The sequence below is a fragment of the Carya illinoinensis genome, chromosome 13 (genome assembly GCF_018687715.1).
Source record: "Carya illinoinensis cultivar Pawnee chromosome 13, C.illinoinensisPawnee_v1, whole genome shotgun sequence".
Lineage (NCBI taxonomy): Eukaryota > Viridiplantae > Streptophyta > Magnoliopsida > Fagales > Juglandaceae > Carya > Carya illinoinensis.
In genome coordinates this window covers 27,343,875-27,369,718 of record NC_056764.1, presented here as the reverse complement: position 1 = coordinate 27,369,718, position 25,844 = coordinate 27,343,875, and the positions used below count along the sequence as shown (strand labels likewise).

General features: G+C 35.6%; 2 protein-coding genes across 2 annotated transcripts; one reads left to right on the top strand and one right to left on the bottom strand.

The window, feature by feature from the left end:
* Window positions 1-314: 314 nt before the first annotated feature.
* LOC122292533 (tRNA dimethylallyltransferase 2) lies at window positions 315-8,450 on the bottom strand. The gene is made up of 10 exons (XM_043100936.1): window positions 8,176-8,450; window positions 7,980-8,059; window positions 5,382-5,450; window positions 5,096-5,168; window positions 4,900-5,021; window positions 2,957-3,031; window positions 2,391-2,792; window positions 1,100-1,175; window positions 842-1,005; window positions 315-686 (listed from the first exon to the last, which is right to left on the bottom strand). The coding sequence occupies exons 1-10, from the start codon at window positions 8,414-8,416 to the stop codon at window positions 567-569; spliced, it is 1,422 nt and encodes a 473-aa protein (XP_042956870.1). The 5' UTR covers window positions 8,417-8,450; the 3' UTR covers window positions 315-566.
* Window positions 8,451-11,061: 2,611 nt separating this feature from the next.
* LOC122292534 (structural maintenance of chromosomes protein 1A-like) lies at window positions 11,062-13,205 on the top strand. Its single transcript, XM_043100937.1, has 4 exons — window positions 11,062-11,686; window positions 12,068-12,178; window positions 12,597-12,677; window positions 12,831-13,205. Exons 1-4 carry the CDS (start codon window positions 11,426-11,428, stop codon window positions 12,903-12,905), a joined length of 528 nt encoding a protein of 175 aa, XP_042956871.1. The 5' UTR covers window positions 11,062-11,425; the 3' UTR covers window positions 12,906-13,205.
* The last annotated feature ends 12,639 nt before the right edge of the window (window positions 13,206-25,844 follow it).

The following is a 25,844-nucleotide window of genomic DNA, read 5'->3' as shown; positions in this document are numbered from 1 at the left end:
TTTCCCTTGCACAAGAACTTTCATATTCTCTCTCTATATTATTTAAATTTCTTTTGTATGCATCTTAAAAATATATTTATCTCCTCTAACTACGAATATATTTACATTAATAACCTCTGATCTTTCAATATTTACAATGTAATCTACATACTAATGTCATTGCACTGTCTCAAAATGTCAAAAATATCCCAAATCAAGATTAAAAATGAAATAAAATAAAAATCGTCCATGGTAAAATTTTTTCCTATACTTTTATTTTCTAACCCTATGTTTTATAATGTTTTTATTACCGAATTATAGTCGTATGGATATTGTTAAAAGAGCAAAGAAAATATAATATTACTCATGCAACTCAGCACCTCACACAAGGTACTTTGCTCTCATCCTTCCATATATGAGAACACAGAAAACAAGAAATTGGGTAGAAAAAAATAAATAGCGGTTAGGGGTAACAACAAGCATTCTTGGCGCTTTCACAGAATCCCCCTCAAATCTCACAGCACCTATGGTTAATACTGGCTCATTCAAGGCGTCTAGCAAGAGTCTGGATGTTGTAGCCACACTTTTTAAGTCTGTAAGTCATAAGCTTGAGACTTCCTGAGCCTTGAAATGCGTTTTCGATGCCCGCGGCCCTGTTTGTGTTGTTCCCACTCGTGAGCTCCTCTAAGTACCCTATCTCCACAAGCCTACCAATAGAGAAGTTTAAATATACTCATGTTAAAGCCAGGGACGTTGTCCAAAGAGCAAAGAAGAATTGAACACTAGTACCAACTCAGTACCAAAACATGGGGCTAAAGGCGAGCAGAGAAGAGTAAAATCCTAGACTCCTACAATTGCTGACCTTGCATGTATATTGAGTCCACAAGTCCCTCTGGATTAACTTCTGTCCCATGGAATTCAGAGCCTCCGAATCATTCATTGAGATGGCATTCTCATTAAGGAAAGATCTAATAGTTTTTGCAGCAGGTTCGACCACTTCTGAGGCCCATAAATCTTCTGAATTGCCTATACAAGAGAATATTTAATTCAGTATAGCTGGAAACTATGTTTCTAATGCTGTTTGTCAGAATACAAACATAAAAGAGTACAGAAGGCATACATGATATGGATTCTGTCGCATCAACATAATTTATGTTCCATCCAAACAATGCTTGCAGCTGACTTAACCTTCTTTTCTGTATGAAAACAACATCGTATTACTAAGCTATCAATCGATCTATGGCCATAAGAGTATAGTTAGATATAGGCCTAAGGCATACAAGCCTGCAATGCCTTTGAAAAAAGTAGGAACCACCATAAAATGGTAGATTTTTTTAGATGGATTCCACTTTTTTTCAAAGGGCATGCTTGGGCTTGCATCATTGCATGTCCTAGAGCGGTTCTAATAGTTTTCCCAGTTAAAATATGATAATTAAGATCGATGAAAAATAAAACGTGCGACACAAACAGCTAAATCATAACCGAGGGAAATTTGGAAAAAGAAGAAGAAGAAGAAACTACTGTTTTTTACAATTCACATACAAAATTTTGGCAGTTTGCACCCTAGGTTGTAATCAGACTGTTAAGATCAATGAGAAATAGAACATGTGGTACAAAAAATAAAATCTAACCTACGAGTGGAAATTACCAAAATTTGGTAGTCTAGGATATGATTTGTTAGTTTTGATACTTTGGGGTGTATATTGCAAAAGTGATGATAGTTTGGAGGTGCAAAGTGTACTTTCCCCTAGTTAATTATACAACTGAAGAAACCCCAAGGGGTTGGCCCAAGTGGTGAAGGCCTTGGTTTTGGGGTATCACTCCCTCCAGGGTCCAAGGTTCAACACCTCATGGGTGCAAACAATCCTTTGGGACTACACCCCCTGGTAAAAAGCTAGCACTTTAACTGGTTCCGTGTAGGGAAACTTCCGAGGGTGTGGCAGTGTACGGGACCAAGGTTTACTTTGCAGAAGTGGATCCTAAGGGCCTTGCCATGGAGTGGTTCCCCAACATAAAATATATATATATATATACACAACTGAAGAAAACTCTCTTGAACTCTGGAAAATCTGAAGGAATAAATACAACTGGAAGAAATTCCATTATTGACAAATTCAAATGGTGGAGCAAACATTGCTCTTTCAGTATTTACCATTTAGGAACATTTAAAAAGTTTAATGAATCACCAACGACTAATCACTACAAATGTGAGTACCATGTGATCTATATGCGACACAAGATTACAATATGACACATTCTCAAACGAAAGAGTCATGCTTCCAAAGATTCAATGCTAACTGGAAAGGTAGTGCGCATATTTCTGGACAGATAATTGGAGTATTGGCAAAAATAAAAATTTCAAATGAATGCATGTCAAAGAAATTCATGAAATGGGGATGAAGAACACTAACTTGACGACGAACAAGTCTTCGGGTGTTTAATTTCATTTTCTCAATGGCTTCTTTCATCAGCATTTTGGGCTGGTTATTGTCAAAGGAATCCAAGACAGCACTAAGATTCTGTAATGACATCTTGTCACCCTTGTTCATTGAATTTAGAGAGAGGGACAAGTCAATTGAACTACTTTCTTCATAAACTCCCAGAAAATTCTCAAACTCCCGAACACCTATGGCTTGTCGCAGGCCTCGAGTATAATCAGCTTTTGGACTGTAAATGTCAAAGACTTCATTAAGCAATCCAGCTTCTATCATGCAATCAACTCTTTGCTCCACATATCGATCCAGTACAGGAAGAGAAGCATCCACACAAATAAAACAGCAATTGTATCTAGAATTATCAACTCGACCCCAGTTCTGCCCTGCCACATGTAAGATTTTAAAATAATTCAAAAGAGTGAAATTTCAAAAAGTAAATAGATTTTCATTAATATTATGGTCTTTTGACAGCAATAAAACAATCCAACATCATAAAGAGATAATTATGACCAAACAAATATAAATCACTAATGATACTGAACCTCAGCAGTCTTTTCCTGGAGAAGTTTGCTAGGGGGAATACCAGAGCGAGCATACAAACTGAGGTACTGACTAATCTGCACAAAAAAAATGCATCGAAAGAATGTTCTTAGACAGATATGGCATTAAGGTAAACAAGACTAACAATATTTCCAGTCACATTACAATCTTGAGGATAACACCTTTTTTAACAATTTTTTCCATAAATAGTTAGCATTAGAAACAAGATTGCTAATAAGAATTTATTTCCCACTGCAAAAGAAACACATGATTGGATAATATCCAACATAATGAAAAATTTTGAAACTTCTATCCTCCAACATGTAACCGATCTGAAAAATGAAAGCGTTATACAACTACAAATACCTATACAACCTTACAAGGGCAGAATATTGAAATAACAAAACAATTGACCCCATAGCATATAATTTTATGATAAATTCAATTCATTAAACAAAAGGAAAAACAATTGCAAAGGGGTGCAATGCGATAACTTATATGATAAGGATAAGGGTAAATGGTGTATAGGATCCCACATTGCTTGGGAATGAGAAGTTCTTGCTATTTATAAGGTTCTAATGAAACTCCAATTGTATAATTGATTAGTCCTTTTGGAATATAGACCATGTGATTTGGGCCTTCCATTGGGACATTACAAATTATATCAGAGCCTATCATGACCAAAAATATGGGACTTGAGCTGTGCCACGTACGATGGATTGGCCCGATGAGGACGTTGGAAGTTTAAGAGAGAGAGATTGTGATATACCATCTAATAAGAATAAGGGCAAGTGATTGTATGGGGTCCCACATTGATTGGGAAAGAGAAGTTATTGCTCTTTATAAGTTTCCAATGGGAATCTAATTGTATTATTGACTAGTCCTTTTAGAGTATAAGTCATGTAGCTTGGGCCTTTCATTAGGGCATTACATGCAACCCTAGTACATAGGATGATACAGGATACTTCAGAAAGGGGGTGTATGCAAGAGAAAACCCCTTTAATGACTAAAAGAACAAAAATTAAAAAATATATATATTAGCAATTCCATGACAAAATCAATAAATCAGCACCAGTAAAGTACTTCTTATCTACATCTATAAATCACTGATAATAATGGAATAGCCACATTGTAAATGAACATCATTATAATTAAAAATCACATGCATACTTTCGTACTTCTAATCCTGCATATACATGTATAGATAGATTGATTGATAGATAGATATATACTTCTTCTTCTTCTTTTTTTATGTCAGGAAATCTCTCCAAGGCAGGGGCCCTTCGGACCCACCCCTTAGATATATATAAATATATATATATATCAACATGCAAAATATATAATCTACAAAAGGCAATAGCAAATCCCAAGCAAACTATTTATATATATATCAACATGAAAAATATATAATCTACAAAAGGCAATAGCAAATCCCAAGCAAACTCCAAATTGAGTTGAACTTAAACAAGTTGATCAAGCCACAACTCCCAGGCCCCTAGGAACTACCCTAGCATTAAACATGTTTTCTTTCAGAATAGGCAAACTCAAACCGGCCAAGTGCCTACTTTACTGCCAACAGCAACAACTTTTGAGTTAGTAACTATTGGCCAGCTAATAGGGACTAGGTTGTTACTTTTCCAGTTATCTATGTTCTTCAGTATAGAAAATTATTCTGTTGAGATGAAGGCAGAGAGACGTCGGTGGAAATAGAAACAGTATTGGTTATACTCCCAACAATCAATTTACAATGCAAACGACAGAAATCTATCATCAATGGACCCTTGCTGTGTGGAAGATGATCCCTACTTAGCTAGGGCAAACTATACAATGTATCAGGCTTTGCCTCTTCTTTGATTAATAAAATTATTTTACTTATAAAAAAAAAATGGACCCTTGCTTATGTATTTCAAGGAGGAAAGAATAAATATAATGTTGGCACCCTTACCTTTCTATGGTTGTTTGGATGGATTCTGTTTGCTGAAACTGGATCGATGTCCTTAAGATGGTCATAGCCATATTTCGAACTGTCTCTGCCAAAATCCAGGTCATGATCTAGCTGATCTTCTCCTGTGAAATTATAATGGATGTGAGGTGCATTTAAAGCAAATATCGAAATCGAAATCAATGGGAAAGGTATTTACCAGAAGGACCACGTGTGCAGCTTTCATCCATGTCTTCTGATGAATCATCTAAGAGGAATGGACTTACCAGAGCCTTAACAGAACACATAGGCCACCAAAAATAAAATAAAAAGCATGTCGTAGAAGTAAAATCATTCTCTGTAAAGTTGTAGGAAATAAATTGGAAGAGAAGTATTGTAATACATCTTCACTTTGCTCAATGAGGATTCACTCCATGAAGATTATAAAAGTTAACATTAATCGATTCTCCTTTATTGTGAAAGAACAGAATGCAATACGCATCTACCTGGATATAGTAGTTAGTACCCCCAACTATGACTGGGATGCAACTGCGAGACAATACATCATCGATGAGCTGAAATTCCAAAATGCAGAGCCAAGCCTTAGTTACAAAAGTTAATATGTATCGTTAAAACAATATTTAAATCATCACATCCATATATATATTTGTCACATCTAGGGCTGAGCAAAAGTCTGAAAATTTGCCTCCAAATCCAATTCCGCTCCGACTTCACTTTGACTCCACTTCGACTTCGCTCTAACTCCAACCAAACGGAGTTGAAGGCGGATTTTTTTTTTTTTTTTTTTAAATTTTTCAGTCAGAGTTGGAGGTGTTGCTTGACCAACTCCGATCCAATCCGACTTTGACTTTGCCATCCGAATCCAACTCCGACTTCAAATCCGACTCCGATATTGTACATATGTTATAAAAATATGTATTTATTTATATATTTATCATATATACTAGTATATTTATATAGCTATATAACTAGAACTTATATAGTTAAATTCAATAAAATACTAGTATGAGCTAATTATTATAAAATAATATACTTACACTATAATATAAATAAACTAATAATAGTTTAGTGTATATGTGTAAACATCATAGTATTACCTTTTTTTTTTTTTTTTTTTTTTTTTTTTTTTTTTTTTTTTTTTTTTTTTTTGATGTCGGGGAACCTCTCCAAGGTAGAGCCCTTTGGACCCACCCCTGCAGAATAAACCCCGGTCCCGTGCACCGCACCCTCGGAAGTTTCCCTACACGGAACTGGTTAAATCGCTGGCTTTTCACCAGGGGGTGTGGCCCCAAAGGATTGTTTGCACCCATGAGGTGTTGAACCTTGGACCTTGAAGGGAATGAGACCCCAAGACCAAGGCCTTCACCACTTAGGCCAACCCCTTGGGGTTAACATCATAGTATTACTACCATACATAATCAATTATAGAAATAAGTTAGACGCTAATATTGAAATAAGCCTAGTATAATAAGTTAATAACACATAATACTAATTTATTTAAGTATAATAATATGCAATTAGACACTAGAAATAAGTCTAGTGTAGAAATAATTAGACACTAGTATAGAAATAAGTCTAATATAATAAGTTAATAACATAATACTATAGTATAATATGTAATTAGACACTATAAATAATATGTAATGTTATAGTATGATAACATATAATTAGACACTATAGAATAAGTTTAGTATAAAAAAAAAGTTAGGTATTAGTATAGAAGTAAATCAGTAGTGAATGATTTAGTTTTAGTTTTTAATTTTTGAAAAAACTAAAATTTGAAAGCCCAAAAAAAATTCTTTTTAAAAATGGGCTAAATATGAAACTAAAAGAAAGCCCAAATACAACTCTACTCCAACAAGTCGGAGTCCAATTGGAGCCTACATAAGTCCGAGTCGGAGTCGGATTTAGGGGAATCCAACTCCGACTATGTTAGTGCTCACCCCTAATCACATCTAATACTGTAAAGATCCAAGTCACCATGACAACAATAAAGCCAATAGACATGGATAGAACAGAGGTTGAGAAAATCAAACATAAAATCAACACACATGGAATGGCACAAAAACAGACAATGTAAACAGAAACAGGATTTTGCAGCACTACATGCCCCTAGTCTGTAAAAATTAAAATATATGATGGAAACAATAGGCCATGTCCAGATGAAAACGCAATAGATAAATCCCCCATTATGTCTCTAGATCTAGCAATTAGGCCGATCTGCTCAGATGAAAGACAAGAACTTAACCACAAGTGGTTGATGATATTGAATGATGCACTCAGTTCCTTCAACTATGTAGTTACGATATATAGCCATATCATGGATTGCACAACAGTAATCAAACAAGCTCAACATATTCTTAGGACTAATTAATCACGATCTGAAAATTCTAAAAATTCTGCAGGAAAAATAAAACCCGTAAAACTTTAGTTGATTTATGGGCTTATACATTTTTTTTTTATTAGTGCTGGGTGTTCGAGAATAGCATCCCAACTAATCCCGGAGATGCACAGGCCCTCAGCAAAGAGTTTCCCACAAGTGCATCTCATGTAATTCAAGAGAAAAACATCTCTAAGTCCAATGGCCCTTAGTGATTGTTTTCCCCCAATGGGATTTGAACCTTAAACCTAATGGGAGTATACCTCCAAGCCTAAGGCCTTTACCACTTGAGCCAACCCCCAGGGGTTTATGGGCTTATGATGATAAGTTCTTCAAGAAAATCTCATATTGTAGCATGCCCCATAAGGCGTTAACAATGTACATCTTGGTATGCTACGATGATTAATGAAATGTCAGACTTTGTAACTTTTTGCATTAGCTATCAAACCAAACTGATTATATAGGAAAGAAATTCAAGAAACTGCAGTAACTGCAAAGATTAGTGCCTAGACACAACACAGAGAGCTGACTTATAAAAGCCATCATAACAAGATATGCATCAAAATCTTCATTGTAACAACTGCTTCATAAAACGCTAATTTCACACCATTTTCATTTTTGTGAGTAAAAGGTTCCGAATGTAAAGTCAAAGATGCACAGACAGACAAACAAAGACGGAATATATTGAGCATAACTAACTTACAGGAATAGCAGAATCCCGGAAATCCTTGGCTGTGAATTCTACGTTTGGGCTTATAGCCCCCAAAAGATGATGTGGCACTCCTATACCAAAGTAACGCAAACGTAAATTTCACCAATCTCTCTCTCTCTCTCTCTCAAAAACACGCACACACTGAAAAACATGTAAGAGTAGTGAGAGATAGAGAAAGAGTAGAGACCCTTCTGTTCATTGAGGGAAACCTTATTGGTGAGAACATCCAGGCCTCGGTAGACCTGCATGGAATCAGCGTTGATGATCTCGATGGGGAAGCGGGACCCCAAATCAATGGCAAGTCTTGACTTCCCTGACCCAGTGGGACCCATTATCACCACTACCTTTGGCTTCTCTTTCTCGTCTTCCCATCTTCCATTGCTAGGGTTAAGGCTCAGAGGCCCCCGAGCATCTCCAGCGCTGTCCATCTCTCCCTCTCCCTCTCTCCCTCCCTACCTCCGTTCCACGACAAGGTGTGTATATATATATATTGGTTGGGCCTATGTAGTTTGAAGGACTCAATGTATGGCACTTTCATAAGTCTTCGATGGGCCTAATATTATATGAACACCATCTTTTAGCCCAGAAATTGAGAATTGTAATTATCTGTTACCTCTCAACCATCTCAGCCTGTAGCTTAAATTAGGCTGATTTCAGTTCAGAAATGAAATAAAATAATTTTAAATAAAATATAAAAATTAAATAAATTATTATTTTTTAAAATTATTATTATTTTGACATTTAAAAATTTTAATTATTTATTATATTTTATATAAAAATTTAAAAAAATTATAACAATAAAATAAAATGAAACATTTTACGAGTCTAAATATTATTTTAACGACCTTCTTTTCTTTTTCTTTTTTTTTCTTTTTGGGGGCAAATGATACACTTAGCATCATGGGGTTTAAATACGAAGTTTTAGATCTATAATTAAGATAGTTTGGGATGGTATGTGTACGAAACTACGAATGCAAGCAGCCAGCTAAATTATTGGCCGGTAGCAACCAATTTGGTTATGCTCAAGAGATTAAATGCTATAAGCTAAGCTAATCAATATGTGATTTGCTATTTTTATCTTTCTATATTTTAAACTCACACATATTTAAGCATTAACATATAATGAAAAATCACATGTTGTCGACGGAGGCCATCGAGAGACCAGTCGTCGAATAGGCAAAATTTTGTCTTTCTTTTTGTATTTTTTTTTTCAAACACTTTTTTAAATTCATTAAACATTTTTTAAAAAATAAAAAATCATAAATTCATTAAAAAAATATTTACTTAGCTATTAAAAAATTATATATATATATATATAAGCTAGCCAGCTAGGGAATTAGGAATGCAGCTCATGATATATACAATAATCTTCCCACTGATCTTTTGGATCGATCAAGTACGTACTACGTACTGGGTTATGATTCTAATTAATTATCTGATCGATTTGATTATCTGCATGTACGTAGTTTAATTTCTGAATGCATGCATGCAGCTTAATTGTTGTGGCAATACTTCTGATCATCTTTCCATGATCAATATTTTTATTTATTTCACTCATAAAAGAACTTGAAATACTTTCCAATTTCCATATTATTTTGTTCCAATATTATTATTATATCGTAATTTTTTTATTTATAAAGTTCAAATTCATGGCTCTTTCTTTTTCTTAGTAATTTCACCTCATAAATAAAAAAATGAGTTACAAATATTATATGAGAAAACATAAATATATGTATCCTCTTATCTCCATTTAACATCAAATATTAATCCTGATAGATTGTCTCAAGAAAACATGCAAATTAATGTACGTTGCATATATATAATTAGGAAAATACTTTAATCACAAAGACATTATATAAAAGTAAACTTACAAATTGATGTGACTAAATATAGTATTTCAGATCGTAAAGTTACTTTTATTATAAAAAGATCTAACAAATTCTATGAAGTCAAATCAGTTTGTGGGTTTATTTTGTATAATCTATTTATAATATATGTAGCGGTTTTTTTTTTTTTTTTTTTTCTTTTGTAAATATAAATAGCTGCATGCAAGCCAGTGATCTGTTGGACATGTTAAAGGAAGCTTCAGATCACATGCCTGAAAATTTAGGTGGAAAGTGGAAAAAAGTTAGCAAAATAAGAAGCAATGATCATCTTTTTATTTCCCTTTTCCAAACGTATATATTTGCTGTCATTAATTCACCATGTTAATTAGATCCAACCAACCCAATTCTTTTTGTCGAAAATAATGTAAGACATACGCTCAAAACACAAAAGAAATAATATTAATACAATATATAATTTAGAAAGGAAAAAAGAAAAGTGAATAAAGTGGAATATCAGATCGTTCTTTGTAATTGGAAGTCCAAGCTGCTGCATGTAACCCTAGCTACAAGCTGTGCCTGTAATGATACGTGATAAAGGAAGGGAGCTAGCTAGATGCCAATCCCTCCTACTCTATCTTGAATCCTAAGTGATCTCGGCCTTCTTTTCATGCTTTTGCGTAGGTGAGCTCTTACTGTCCACTCCACGAACAAAGCTTCCACCCCAAGCACCCTCTTCAAGAAAACAAAATAATTAGCAATAATTTTTAATCGAACTGTTCGGTGATCACTGTATTGCGCATCATACCAGAATTTAAAAATACACATTAACTGAGTTTTATAAATAAATTGAGCATTTAATGCTATGCTAAAAACTGACACGAGCAACAACATGAAGAAATGTTAAATCCTAAGTTTGGCAATATATAACATGAAGAAATCTTTTTCCAAAATGATCAGAGGGAAATGTTAATCCCGACTTTCTGCATTTCTTCATGTCAGCATGTATGGGGTGGCACGTTATATAAATATATATAAACCATCATTGAACACTTCACCTATATAAATATATATATTCACATAAAAACATTTGTTACCCAAGTGAGAAGAACAGTAGCAGTTGGTTGAATTTGCCATTATACCAACTTAAGAAAATATATAGCTACCTGATCACCTTACCCAAAAAGGGCACATGATCTAGATCCTTAATCACCAAGTTTACATCGAATATATTGAAACCAAAGCTGCAGGTAAGAATACTGTAGCCTTGATCATTTCTACTCCATACTATATCTGATATTGTTAACTTCCCGTACAAAAGTCTTGATGGTGTTGATGGAGGAGGCGTTCGAGTAATTTTCTGAAATAACCTTTATGATGATTATATAAAGCGAGGAGGTATTCTGTCATGATTTTAACTTGTACTATTGTATTATATTTTTAGTGAAATATTGTTGGTTTCATACCTTTAAAGCCAGCCGGTCATGTTCATATAATCCAACCTAAAACAAGAGAATAAGAACCATCATTCTAAGCAAAAAGATCGAGCAAAAGAAGGGAGGTAGGAAAGAGAGAGCTCTGCACATTAATTTGAGGGAAAAAGGTGTCATAGCGATGGCAACGCCAAAACAGATGTTCGAGAAGCAGCAATCACAAATGCAACAGCTGGCGATCAAGAAGAATTCAGGAACTGTGATGAGTGGGAGCCCGACAATGGAGATCGACAAGGAAGAAGACATGTCAAAGTCGGTGCTGGTTATGTTCCGCGCAAAGGAAGAAGAAATTCAGAGGAAGAAGATGGAGGTTAGGAACAAGGTTCACACCCAGCTGGGCCGCGTCGAAGAAGCAACAAAGCGACTCGCAGAGATTCGGGAAGTAAGTTTATTACTACATATATGCGTCCGTGTGATCTGCATTAAATATGCAGAAAAAAATGAGAATCTTTGATGCCGATCAGTTTCATTAATTGCAAGAGAGAAATTGAAAGTGCCAATTAGTTTCTTTACTTTTTTCGACTTCTTTTGAGCAACCTGCATGCCTTGATGATTCAAAAACTAAAAGACAATTTTCCTGTGAGTACTACTGGTCGATCTTTTTTTGTTAATCTGCAAGCTGATATCATGTTGACAGGCATGTGCATTGAAGAAATTGAACGTCAAGAAACTGTGATATAATATTATCTACATATGACATGTTAATGATGAATTAAGTTTGGTGGATTTATTTGATCAAATAAATGAAAATCAAATGTATTAGGAGCTTGAGGGTCTCACAGATCCAATGAGGAAGGAAGTCGGTCTGGTTCGCAAGAGGATAGACGTAGTTAACAAAGAGTTAAAGCCACTGGGGCAGAGCTGCCAAAGGAAGGTCCAGTACTACTACTACTTTTCTGCTTTAATTTGTACAATATTCATATTAATTATGCTTAGTTTGACGTTGTTTTGTAAATCTGGGTTTGATAAAAAAGCTAGCTAGCTAGCTGCTTATAATCATCAAGAGGCATCTGAATATTGCGTCATGGAAAGGAAACCCTTCGATCCCTTACGTTTTAAGATATGATGATTCCAAATTATTATAGAACATCATGATATATACAAGTGTACGTGGAATATCATATATGGAATCATGACTTGACATATACGACAAAATTAAATGCCTCATTAGATCAAGCTTCTTTTTGTGATATTATTACCCTTATAAATCAAATCAAATCAACCAAGATATATATATATATATATTTTAATTCGAAAGATCTCCTACAACTTTGTTTGTTTGTTTGTTACAGGAGAGAGAATACAGGGAAGCCCTTGAGACTTTCAATGAGAAAAACAAGGAAAAATCTCAACTAGTTACCAAATTAATGGAGGTAAATACTAGATATATGTTGATCATTTTAAGCATAAGTGGCCGTACTTTGTAGGGCAAAATTCAAGTGATATCTTATATTATCATGTGCAGATATTTTATATTAACATTAATTTCATGTGTTCTGATTTTGTAATCATGTCTTGTCGGTCAGCTGGTGAGTGAAAGTGAGAAAGTGAGGCTGAGGAAGCTGGAGGAGCTCAGCAAAAATGTGGATACCCTGAAATAAGATGCATGCAGGTGTTAATTTCATCAAAGAATACCAGATGACCATCATCCATTGGTATTCGTGTGCTGTAATTAGATAGCTAGCACAGTACGTACGTACGTAGATTAATCTTTCTTGAATTTTTGGTATACCTTAAGCTGGTTTTCTCATGATTTAGGAAGAAATGCCTATATACACTTTTAATTCCTTTCAATATTCCTTCATATATATTATAGATTATCGTGTAAGACGTGCCTATCACCCAGTGAACTCGAAGTTTTAATATTGAAATATTATATATTTCTCCTAGCTTGTGCATCATGCGTGTTTTACGACTATTTTATTATTACTTGAAAAATAAGATACGGTTATATATGTGAGATTAATAAGAGATTCGGCTCATTAAATGAAAAACTTAAAATTAAAAAGCAGTCTAATACTTTTAACGAATTGAATAGCTACTACAAGAAATTTGATCTTTAGAAACGAATTTGTTTAGGGACCAATTAAATTTCGTCCTTAGAAATACTTATTTGAGACAAGAATTAAATTTTGTATCAAAACATGGAAGTGGTTTTAGCTTCCTTTGAACAAGCAAATATCTGTTTGGACTATACTTTTTGAAATCAAATATTGCATCTAAAAACGACCATTCAAATGTTCTCAAATATGTTCGAACAGTATTATAATTCACGTTCGAATGGTTACATAACTATTTGAATAATAGTCGTGGTGGGAAAGCATAGACAATTGTGCCAAAGGAAAGGTCTAAACCGTTCGAACGAGATGGTTGCTATTCTGTTCGAACACTCTCATATACGTTTGAACAATATTTTAATTCATGTTCGAATGCTAACATAACTATTCGAATAATAGTCAGTGGTGGGAACTTATACATAATTGTGCCCAAGTAAAGTTAGAACCCGTTCGAACGCTATATTTAATTATTTGAACGAAATTTTTGATAGGAAATTATAAATAAATCTGGTGAGGATGGTTGCTATAACGTTTGAATTGTATTTTTATGTTCAAATTGAATTATAAATTGTTCGAATTATCATAAGAGGCATTCGAAAGGTAGGGTAGAAAATCGAAATAAGTTTAATTATAGAAATTTATTGAAAGACATTCAAATGTTTTAAAACTAAATATTATTTGAGTCTATTAATTATCATTTTCAAATAATGAAAAATCTAAGTATACAGATTTATTATTATTTATTGTAAATTATAATATATCATATATGTCGTCCTAAGAATTTTATATAATTAATTTAAAAAATCAAGTAATGACTTTTGTTATGGTAAATAAAAATTTGCAATTAAAAAAACATTACCTTCTAGGGAATGCCATTTTTTATATTATTATAAACCGGTAAGTAAAATAAGAAAAATGTTTTTTTATAAGAAACAAGCTAGCTATATGTATTTGCATAAAAAAAAAAAAAAAAAGATATAGTAATTAAATCGAATGTTTGATACAAAACAAAAGGTCAAATAAAACATAAAACTACAAAGTAAGATTATCCAGGTCCTCCTGAATGACAGTAATGCATTTCTTAATCTCTTACAGTCGAACCATAATAGGCACAATGAGATCCTCTCCATATCCTGGATCAAAAGTGTGCGATACTCCTCGAGTACTGCTCATTTATCCTGGATCAAAAGTGTGCGATACTCCTCGATACCATAATAGGTCATTCACTTAATTCGTGGGTCCAAACTCCTTTATCCCTTTTGGGTATACATGTATGGAGTACTGCTCATTTCGTTTAATCAATATGTAATTTATTATTTTTGTTATTTTATTTTAATTAAGTTGAGATATATGATGTAAGACATCTATATAATATTTCTTTTCATTTATATATCCATGTATTTAAAATCTTTAAATTCAAACAAGAACCATGATTTCTTTGGTTTCTAGCGGTTGTGGGGGTAAAGAGTTACATGGGGCACGCAAGTGGAGTTCAGTTAGTCATGTCTGAAGAAAGTGTTAGAAAAAAGATCCAACAAATGGTGTTTGTATTGATGAGAGAAAAAATAGATAATCATTAGTCCTACGGGCAACGGCTTTGATTTATGCAATGGGACCTTTTTCTTCCATCTCTATAGTATCGTTCTTCTTTTGGTTGTTGAAAATTTCGCTACTCTTTGGATTGAGTGAAAAGTTTATTTATTTATTTATGAGATGAGAAACTGACGTAGTAGACTTTTATTAGTAGATTTACTGAAACTATCCTATTACAAGGGTCAAGAATAGGCTTTTACCACTTAAATGGAGAAAGATAATTTTATACATTTAATGTCCAAGGGTGGGTATAAAGGCAACATTTTTTTCCCAAGAGAAGGGATCGCGTGTCTATGAGTGATTTCTTTCGACTTTTATTAAACTCTCACATATCTCTAAGGAAAATTATGGAAACAACCACAAGGGAAGTACAGATCAACAATAAAAATCATCCCAAAAACAACACTAACAAGAGAAAAATCAGACAAAATCCAGCAATAACAAACCAAAAGAAACCTGCACAATACCCTCAACCAACACAAACATTGACTAGACCAGTCAAATAGAAGGAAGACCAATTTTGTCAAGTCGTAAAATGCCTTTGAGAAGAAGAGGCAGCTCCTGAGCCGACCACCACTTTCCTTTCGTCCCTTTCGCCCCCCATTCTTGCCAAGAAATCTGCATATGTATTCTATTCTTGAAATATATGATAGATATGAGTATTAAGTCCCTGCAAGACTTCCATTACCTCCTCTCAAAAATCCTCAAGGTATCAAGTATTACAGTTCCTTTCTTTCAGCCACTAAACAACCAACAAAGAGTCAACCTCAACATCAATATCAACAATGCCCAACTCTCTAACATTCTCTAGGATAACGGTTATCCAATGTATCAATATATAAATGATAATTTCTTTTCTTCTTTTTTTTATTTTTTATTTTTTTTAGCTCTAACTTTCAATTTCTTTTATATATAGCCCATCAAAGAATGAGCCTAGTCAATATTTATTTTAAATAAGTTTTTTCATATAAATTTTCAGAAAAATGAGCATGCCGCTTTTCACATACTCTTTTTAATACAATTATAGATATGTTAAATGGCATGTTCCACACCACTAAATGCATGGATAACCCGCAACAGAGGAGATGGCAGCACAGTGTGACCAATGGAACTCCAATGTTTAAGTTAAAGAGAAGTTATCTCAATGTAAGTATATGAATGAATGCCAAATAAGTTACTTTTAGATGTTATATATAGGATTATGAAGGTGATGATGATGACTGACCTCAGAGTCTATCTTGGATATGTTGTGAAAAACGATGACAATGAATTGAAAAAAAAAAAATAAAAATTATGGAACGAGAAAAGCAATCACACAAGACACAAGATTTAAGTGGTTCGGCAAATTGCCTACGTCCACGGGAGCTGCAGAAGATTTTATTATTGAAGAATATCACACTACAAGATGGATCTCAACACAGTACGTCCACTGTGCTCTCTCATACATCAACAATACGGCCATATGATGTAAAACATCATATATATAGTTAAACGGCAGAAAACCCTAAAAATGCATGTTCACTCGAGCGGCGTGTCGAGCGCACGTCGAGCGAACTTCCCTTCCGCATCCTGCTCGAGCTCACTGTCGAGCTGACATCGAGCATTTGAATCTGCCTGAATTCGCTTGAGCGGCCAATGCCTCTGCTCGAGCGAATGCTTCCTACTCGAGCTCACTGTCGAGCTAACATAGAGCGTTCGACTCTGCCTGAATTCACTCGAGCGGCCAATGCCTCCGCTCGAGCGGTGTGGACCAGACTCCACAGTACTCAACAATTCTCCCACTTGAAGACTGGTACACTCGTTGTATCGCCGTCTTCCACAAACATGATATCCTCCACCTCTGCAACTCACTGCCCCTGTCTTCATGCTAAAAGACCAACTGAAGTTGCGTACAACTGAAGTTTCGTACAACTTCAGTTTCTCAAGCGTAACACCCTTTGTCAATATATCAGCAGGGTTCTTGCTTCCACAAATCTTCTCAAATAACAATTGTCCATCATCTAACAATGACCTTATGAAGTGATACCTGATCTGAATGTGCTTGGTCCTGGAATGGAATGCTAGATTCTTGGCAAGGAATATGGCACTCTGACTATCACTGGAGAGAGTGCCTTTCTGATTCTTCTTAGCCAATTCCTCCAAGAAGCCCTGTAGTCATACCATCTCCTTTGTAGCCTCTGACACTGTAATATACTCAGCTTCTGTTGTAGACAAAGAAAATGTTTTCTGTAGATTAGAACCCCATGACACTGCAGTACCCCCAAGTGTATAAACAAAGCCCGTGGTACTCTTTCTGCTATCAATATCTCCAGCTAAATCAGCATCAACATAGCCCTGCACCTCCAAGCTCTCTCCAAAGAAACACAAACAGGTTTCTGAGGAACCTTTTAGGTACCTCAAAATCTACTTCACTGCTTCCCAATGTTGCTTTCCTGGATTACTCATGTATCTACTCACAACTCCCACTGCATGGGCAATATCCGATCTTGTGCAAACCATAGCATATATAAGTGAACCAATAGCTGAGGCATAAGGAACCTTACTCATGTAATCTTGTTCCTCCTCTGACTCTGGTGACTGATTCTTGCTGAGTCTGAAGTGACTTTCCAAGGGTGTGCCAACTGGTTTGGCCTTGTCCATATTGAACTTACTGAGTACCTTTTTCACATACTCAGCCTATGAGAGTCTCAACGTACTTCTGACTCTATCTCTGACAATTCTCATGCCGAGGATTTGCTTTGCAGCTCCCAAATCCTTCATTGCAAAGTGCTCTGACATCTGCTTCTTCAGATTATTGATCTCATCAATACTAGCCCCTGCAATCAGCATGTCATCCACATACAACAATAAAATAATGTAAAAATTGTCAAAATGCCTGACATAGCAATAGTGATCTGCCTGACATCTAATGTACCCTGCACTGTGCATGAAGTTGTCAAATTTCTTGTACCACTGTCTAGGAGCTTGCTTCAGGCCATACAAGCTCTTCTTCAATCTGCAAACTAAACCTTCATTTCCCTGTACCACAAACCCCTCAGGCTAGTGCATGTAGATGTCTTGTTCAAGGTCTCCATGAAGAAATGTTGTCTTCACATCTAACTGCTCAAGAAATAAATCTTCAATAGCAACCATAGCCAGTACCATCCTGATAGTTGTGATCTTCACCACAGGTGAAAAGATCTCAGAGTAATCAATACCCTACTTCTGCTGAAAGCCTTTTACAACAAGTCTAGTCTTGTACCTCTTACTGCCGTCATGCTCAGTTTTCACCCGGTACAGCCACTTGTTGTGTAATGCCTTCTTCCCTGATGGAAGTTTTATCAACTCCTATGTCTGATTCCCTAACAGGAAATCCATCTCATCTTTCATGGCCAGCTCCCACTTGCTAGAATTTTCATCTTGCAAGGTTTCTTCGTAACTCTGTCAACAGAATATAATTCAAAGTAGGTGAGAAACGTTGTGGAGGACATATAGTCCTAACTGACCTGCGAACTGCAACTGTAAGAGTGGACGGTTCTGAAACTGCCTGCGGAATAATAGGAATGGGTGCACTGGACCCACTCTCCCCGTCACTCACATCTCTACACTGCACTGTGACCTCTGGTAGGTCATCCAATCTCACAAACTCGGACTCTTGAGGAGCTACTACAGAAGCTGTACTAGACTTATCCTTGTACATCATTTTCTCATTGAAAATCACATTCCTGCTTCTTATGATCTTCCGACCCTGATCATCATAGAAACGATAGTCAAATGCCTCGTCCCCATAGCCAATGAAATAACATTTCTTTGAATTAGCCTCAAGCTTACTACGAGCATCAGAATCAATAAGCACATAAGAAAGACAACCAAAAGTTTTAAGGTGAGAAAATTTGACCTCTTTCCCGCTCCAAGCCTCCTCAGGTAATCCACAATCCAGTGGAACTGATGGCCCTCTGTTTATCAAATAAACGACAGTGTTGACTGCATCTGCCCAGAAAGTGGGTGGTAGTCCAACGTGCAACCTCATGCTTCTAGCACGCTCATTGATGGTTATGTTCATACGCTCAGCAACTCTATTTTGCTGTGGTGTCTCGGGAATGGTCTTCTCCATTCTGATACCCAGAGCTGCACAATACTCCTTGAACCCACCATCAACATACTCACCGCCATTGTCAGACATCAAACATTTCAGTTTTAGGCCTGTCTCTGTCTCAACCATGGCTTTCCAGATTTTGAAAACATTAAATACGTCAGATTTATGCTTCAAAAAATAAACTCATACCTTCCTACTATGGTCATCAATGAACGTAACATAGTAGTGAGAACCTCCAAGAGATGCCACTGGGGAAGGAACTCACACATCTGTGTGCACAAGATCAAGTCTTCCTATCTTAGGCGTCCTGCCACTTTTCAAGAAGCTGACCTTCTTTTGTTTCCCCATAACACAGCTCTCACACATACTGAGATCAACTAAATTCAGTTCTAGTAGCTTGCCTCTAGACAGAAGTTCTTTCATACCCTTCTGACTCATATGGCCAAGCCTGCAATACCACAAATCTGATGTGCTCTCTGCAACAGAAGTAGCAATAGTGTCAATCAAACCAGTTGTCATATATAGTGTACCAGTTTTCTTACCCCGAGCTAGTACCAATGCCCCTTTTGTGACCTTCCAAGTACTATCTGAGAACACCACTGAATGACCACACTCATCGAGCTGCCCAATAGAAATGAGGTTCTTTTTCAACTCAGGAATATGCCTGACTTTTTGCAAGGTCCATTTGTTCTTGTCAGGGAGTGCAATATCAATGTCTCACATCCCCACTACGTTCAAAGCCTCACCATCAGCCAAATACACCTTCCCAAAATCACCTGCAACATAGTTCCGCATTAGCTCCCGGTGGGAAGATGTATGGAAGGAAGCCCCTGAATCCAATATCCAGTCATCAACCGGACTATGAACTGCAAGCAATAGTGCATCCTGTACTTCTTCAGTTATCACATTAGCACTATCATTCTTCATCTTTTTAGGGTTTTTGCAGTTCTTCTTTATGTGGCCAGCTTTGCCACAATTCCAGCAAGTTGCCTGCTAACCAAGCCTCAACTTGCTCTTGCCCCTGTGCTTTGATTTTGATCTTCCTCTGTTTGAGTTCCTGTCGTATGATCTTCCTCGAGAATCAACATTTAGAGCTGAACTCAAACCTGAGGTCTCGCCTAAATCTTTCCTACGCACATCCTCAGCCAAAATCAAATCACGAATATCATCATATTTTAATTTAGATTTTCCAGCAGAATTACTGACAGCCATTCTCATGGCTTCCCAACTATTTGGCAGTGAAGTCAATAGTATCAATGCACGTATCTCATCATCAAATTCAATTTCAACAGACGACAATTGATTTGTGATAGTATTAAAATCATTTAGATGTTGTGCAACAGACATACCATCTGCCATCTTCAAATTGAATAACTTTTTCATCAAATGTACCTTGTTATTCGCTGACGGCTTTTCATACATACCTGACAAAGCTGCCATGAGATTCGTAGTCGTCTTCTCCTTGATGACGTTGTGTGAAACGGATCTCGACAGGGTTAATCGAATAACCCCCAGAACTTGTCGATCCAACAGGTTCCAATTAGCATCATACATCTTCTCCGGTTGCTTCCCCAATAGTGGAAGATGAAGTTTCTTCCCATAGAAGTAGTCCTCTATCTGCATCCTCCAGTATCCAAAATCCGTGCCATCAAATTTCTCGATCCCCGATACCTTCAAATCATCTCCAGCCATCGTTTCTCCTCAGACCCGAACCTGGCTCTGATACCAATTGTTGTGAAAAATGATGACAATGAATTGAAGAAAAGAGAACAAAAATTATGGAATGAGAAAAGCAATCACACACAACAAAGATTTACGTGGTTCGACAAATTGCCTACGTCTACGGGAGCTGCAGAGGATTTTATTATTGAGGAATATCACACTACAAGATGGATCTCAACACAGTATGTCCATTGTGCTCTCTCATACATCAACCGTACGGCCATATGATGTAAAACATCATATATATAGTTAAACGGCGGAAAACCCTAAAAATGCATATTCGCTCGAGCGGCGTGTCGAGTGCGCGTCGAGCGAACTTCCCTTCCGTATCCTGCTCGAGCTCACTATCAAGCTAACATCGAGCATTTGAATCTGTCTGAATTCACTCGAGCGGCCAATGCGCCGCTCGAGCTAGCGAATGCTTCCTGCTCAAGCTCACTGTCGAGCTAACATAGAGCGTTCGACTCTGCCTGAATTCGCTTGAGCGGCCAATACCTCCGCTCGAGCGGTGTGGACCAGACTCCATAGTACTCAACAAGATAACCCTCAAGTAAATTGGTAGGATAGTCTTCCTAATCAAACGAAGACATTATCGGTTTACTACATTATCCTCCACGCATCTGTAGGTTGAATCCCTGGACTTGCAAACTAACCTTGATTCTTGAAGAAGACTTGGGCCTAGGCCCTCCAACACATGGGCATATCCCTCCGGATATCCCTTCCAATTATCTTACAAATTTCTTTCGTACCTTCATGTGGAAGGCACAAAGGTTCTAGAACCATACTTAACACCACTTATGAGCATAAAAGCACCCACCAAGTGCGTGAATGAAGTTGGGCAGGAGCTAATCGAATGAAATCAAAGACATAGCGAATAGAGTGGCAGAATTGAAGGCACAAATCATGCAGTTGGTTGTGTGAAACACGTCCTTCACAACATAGATTTGTTTCTCACATGTGGGGTGAGTCAAATCTAAGCCCTTGGATGTTGAGATGAGATGAGATGAGAAATCTGTCAATAATAGTAAAATATTTTGTGAATAGTAATAAAATAGTTTGAGTAAGATATTTTATAGGGTGTTAGAAAATATGAGAGAAAAAGTTAAATAAAAAAACTATAAAATTAAAATATTGTTATAATATTATTTTTGTTTTGAGATTTAGAAAAGTTAAATTATTTTTTATGTTTTATTTAGAAGTTTGAAAAAGTTATAATGATTCAGTAATAACTAAATGGAAAAGTTAAAAATTTAAAATTTTTAATTTGAAAAATATTTATATTTAAGTGATATTTAAATGTTGAGATGAGATAAAATGATATGAGTTAAGACCATCTCAACATTCAAACCAGACTTAATAGATTAGATTGTGAGGAAAAATTTTCCTTTATATTAAAAAAAGGCTGTCCAATAATTGATGTTGGCACTTAATAGATTAGAGTGTGAGAGATATAAATATATAGAGTCTCACAATATTTATAGTTATTCGAATAACAAAAAAGTATAGAATTAATAGTTTGAGGGATTGTCCAAATTGATAATTTGGACTTTGGAGGATGATTGCAAATTAGTTTGGTGGTTTGAGAGGAATTTGTGTATTTTCTCCAAATAAAAAATATATAATTCAAAGTGCAAATGAAATGTAATAATCTTGATCATTATGTGCTAAGATCAACAGTAAGAAAAAATGGGTCTCCTTCCTAAATTATAATATAGTTATTAGAATAAATAATTTATATATAAATAAAAAGATATTTTTGAAAAAAAATTAGTTAAATATTATGAATTTCATAAATATCATATGTATTTAAGTATACCTACCTCACATAAATATCCAGAGGCCCATCGTTCCTACCATATTTATCAAACCTCTTTTTCTCTCAACCCCAAAATAATTATTGATAGATGAAGAAATATAGAATACCGCATTTTCCTTTTCCTTGACTTTTCTTTTTTATTTAAGCAAGCTTTCATAATATATATAAATAAGAAATACAAATTTCTGAGGGTTTTTCTTGCTATCAATACATAGAATACTAGCAGGAATACTATCTAATAGAGTACTATCAAACAAAGAATTTATAGCTACCCATTACACTATTAAATGCGCAAGTCGATTTTGAAATTGATCAATTTTGTATAAGCGCCAGTCTCTATGAGATTTTAACGAATCTGCAATATCATCAGAGATTTGGGATATTTGCCAAACAGCTTCCTCATCATGGATAGAAGAGAAATAACCAATTGAGAGTCTCTGACAAATGAGATGGAAGGAGAATTGAGATGTTCCACCATTTTGAAGGCTAACTTTGCCGCTAGAGCTTCTGCAATCAACTGGGTTGTAGTAGGATTTTCCTCCATCCAAATTCCTAAAACCTCCCATTTTGAATTTCTACTTACTGCAAAGGCTATTGAAAAATAATTTATTACAACTGCGTCAAAAGAAATACAAATTTGATTTGTAAAAGGTTTTTGCCACTCTTTTACCACTTTGGTGTTGATATTTTCTTACCATGCCTATAATTTTCTTGATGTGAGTGGTTCAGCTGCTATGATGTTCTTCTTGGGAATTAAAGCTGAGTTTTTGCCTGAGGTTTAAAATGGAGTGAAAGTAGTCTTTTATTGAATATATAGCGAAGGAAGAAAGATTTAGTGGCCATTTACTATGACTCCACAGGATCCTAGTTAGGGGGCATTCAATGAAGAGGTGTAGCAGGGTTTCTTCTTTTTCATCACAAAGTGGGCAATTAATGGAGGGAATGCTTAGAATAAATCTTTTTAGGCGCTCTCTTGTTAGTAGAATATCCCAAAGAATTTTTCATAAGATGAGCTCGTGGTGGTCATGGATTCTAAGGTTCCAAATTTTCCTCCATGGAATATCTGGATTGGATTCCCGGATAGAGTTTGCAAGGTTGGATGCAAGGTAGTAGGCGGTTTTAACAGAGAATCTCCCATTTTGGATTTTGGTCCAAATGAGGCTATCCAAGTTTTGGGAGGACAGGGGTAAAGGGATTTTTAAGATTTCATTGATACTATCTCGTTGGAAAATGGATGCTAATATTAGAATATTCCAAGAGCTATTAGCCTGATTAATTAGCTCTGAGACCTTAAGAGTAGGTGAGAGGTCAGCTACATGGTTTAGAGGAAGAGGCTTGAAATTTTTCAGAGAATGTATCTAGGGATCTAGCCAAGCTCTCACAGACAAACCATTTGCAATTTTGAAACACATACATTTTTCTACCAATGGTCGGGTCTTTAAAATTCCTTTCCAAAGGTTTAAGTCAATGACCATTGGGACTGTATTTGTAAAGATGCTGATTTCATATATTTTTTAGATAAAAGCTTGTGCCAAATACTAAAATTGGGTTTGCTCATTTCTCATCCCCGTCTTAGCTAACAATGTCACATTCATGTTTTCCATCAATCGTAATCCCAATCCACCATCTTTTTTTTGTTGACAAATTTCTTTTCATGATTTCAGGCAAAACTTGTGCTTTTATTCTTTCAAAATTTCCCACCAAAAATTCTTGAAACTGGTATTCAATGCCTTGCAGATAGACTTTCGAACCATATGCATTGACATTTTGTATGTGGGGATAGTGCTTGCTACAATTCTAATGAGCATAGTTCTACCAGCTTGAAAGAGCATTTTTTATTTCCAACCTTCCAACCTTTCATTTATTTTCCCCAGCATTTCTTTGTAGTCCTCTTTTTTGAAACGACTAAAAGTTGTTAGTATCCCAAGATATTTTATTTTTGAGGTGGATTCTTTGTATGGCAGATTTGCTGATATTACCCTTCTTGTTGCCTGACTAGTATTTTGGGTAATGAAGATTGAAGATTTGCTTTGGTTAATGCGTTAACCTAACCAAGCTTGATATTTCTCTATAACATTGTTGATGGCTTGAATCGACTTTTTTTTTTATTTTTCGAAAATAATTAAATCATCTGCAAATAGAATGTGAGAAATTGGAGGACAATCTCTACTGATTTTTATACCTTCCAGTTTCCATAATGCTTCTGATCTAGTCAATAGTCTTGATAGCACCTGCACAAAAGGAATATGAAATATGAGATAGGATAGCCTTGCCAAAGACCTCTTTGAGCTTTTAAGAAACCTCTTGGAGATCCATTGATGAGAATAGAGAAAGAAGCCATCGAAATGCATTCCTTGATTAGATTTATCCAAATCGAGTTAAACCCCAAAGCTTTCTTGACGACAAAAAAAAAAAGTTCCAATCAATAAAGTTAAAAGCTTTTTCCATGTCTAGTTTTAAAGCCACCTGGCATTTTTTTCACTTGTGATGCTTTAGATGATGAAACATCTCATAGGAAATTATGAAGTGTTTCTTAATATTTCGACCAGGTACAAAAGCTGTTTGGAAAGAGGAAATTATGCTTAGAAGGGCTTCTTTAAACAGTTTGCCAGGATTTTTGTAATGACTTTGTAAATAACATTGGCCAGGCTTATTGGTCGGAAGTGTTGAAGGGAGATTGGGTTTGCTATTTTTGGAATGAGAGCTATGTGGGTGTGGTTCATTTGTTTCAGAAGTTTTCCACTTCTAAAAAAATTTTGAACAGTCGCAATCACATCTCTTTTGATAATGTGCCAATAATGTTTGTAAAATAGAGTTGTCATCCCATCTAATCCTAGAGTTTTATAGTTTGGGATTTGCTTTAGAGCTCCATAAATCTCAATTTCTGAAGGTAGAGCCATTAGGAGTTCATTTTCTTCCTCCGAGATATGACCCTCAAGATGCTCCTGAAAATTAGGAGTCGTGGAGCTATAAATGGATCTAAAATGGTTTATGAAGGTAGTTCAATAATATCTTAATCCATTGTCCAATTATCTGGCCTCAGCTTAATGGAATCGATCCCGTTACGTCTTCGACGGATTGTTGTTGACAAACGATAAAACTTTGTATTCAAATTTGTTGTGATGAGCTAGTTTATTCTCAACTTTTGTTTCCAAAGAATTTCTTCATGCTTCAGTTGTTCTTGAAGTTTGAGATGAAGTGAATTCTCTCTATGTAAGCTCCAAGGGTTTGGTGGATTGCTCTAAAGTTTGCTCAACTCCATCTCAAGATACTAGAT

What these genes read in the sequence shown, in the direction of transcription:
- LOC122292533 (XM_043100936.1), bottom strand. Translation starts at nt 8,416, where the DNA reads ATGGACAGCGCTGGAGATGCTCGGGGGCCTCTGAGCCTTAACCCTAGC. An exon ending in CTGCACACGTGGTCCTTCTG is followed by an intron (nt 5,022 to 5,095) that starts GTAAATACCTTT and finishes ATAATTTCACAG; the next exon opens with GAGAAGATCAGCTAGATCAT. An exon ending in TGCGACAGAATCCATATCAT is followed by an intron (nt 1,006 to 1,099) that starts GTATGCCTTCTG and finishes TCTCTTGTATAG; the next exon opens with GCAATTCAGAAGATTTATGG.
- LOC122292534 (XM_043100937.1), top strand. Translation starts at nt 11,426, where the DNA reads ATGGCAACGCCAAAACAGATGTTCGAGAAGCAGCAATCACAAATGCAA. An exon ending in GACTCGCAGAGATTCGGGAA is followed by an intron (nt 11,687 to 12,067) that starts GTAAGTTTATTA and finishes CAAATGTATTAG; the next exon opens with GAGCTTGAGGGTCTCACAGA. An exon ending in TAGTTACCAAATTAATGGAG is followed by an intron (nt 12,678 to 12,830) that starts GTAAATACTAGA and finishes CTTGTCGGTCAG; the next exon opens with CTGGTGAGTGAAAGTGAGAA.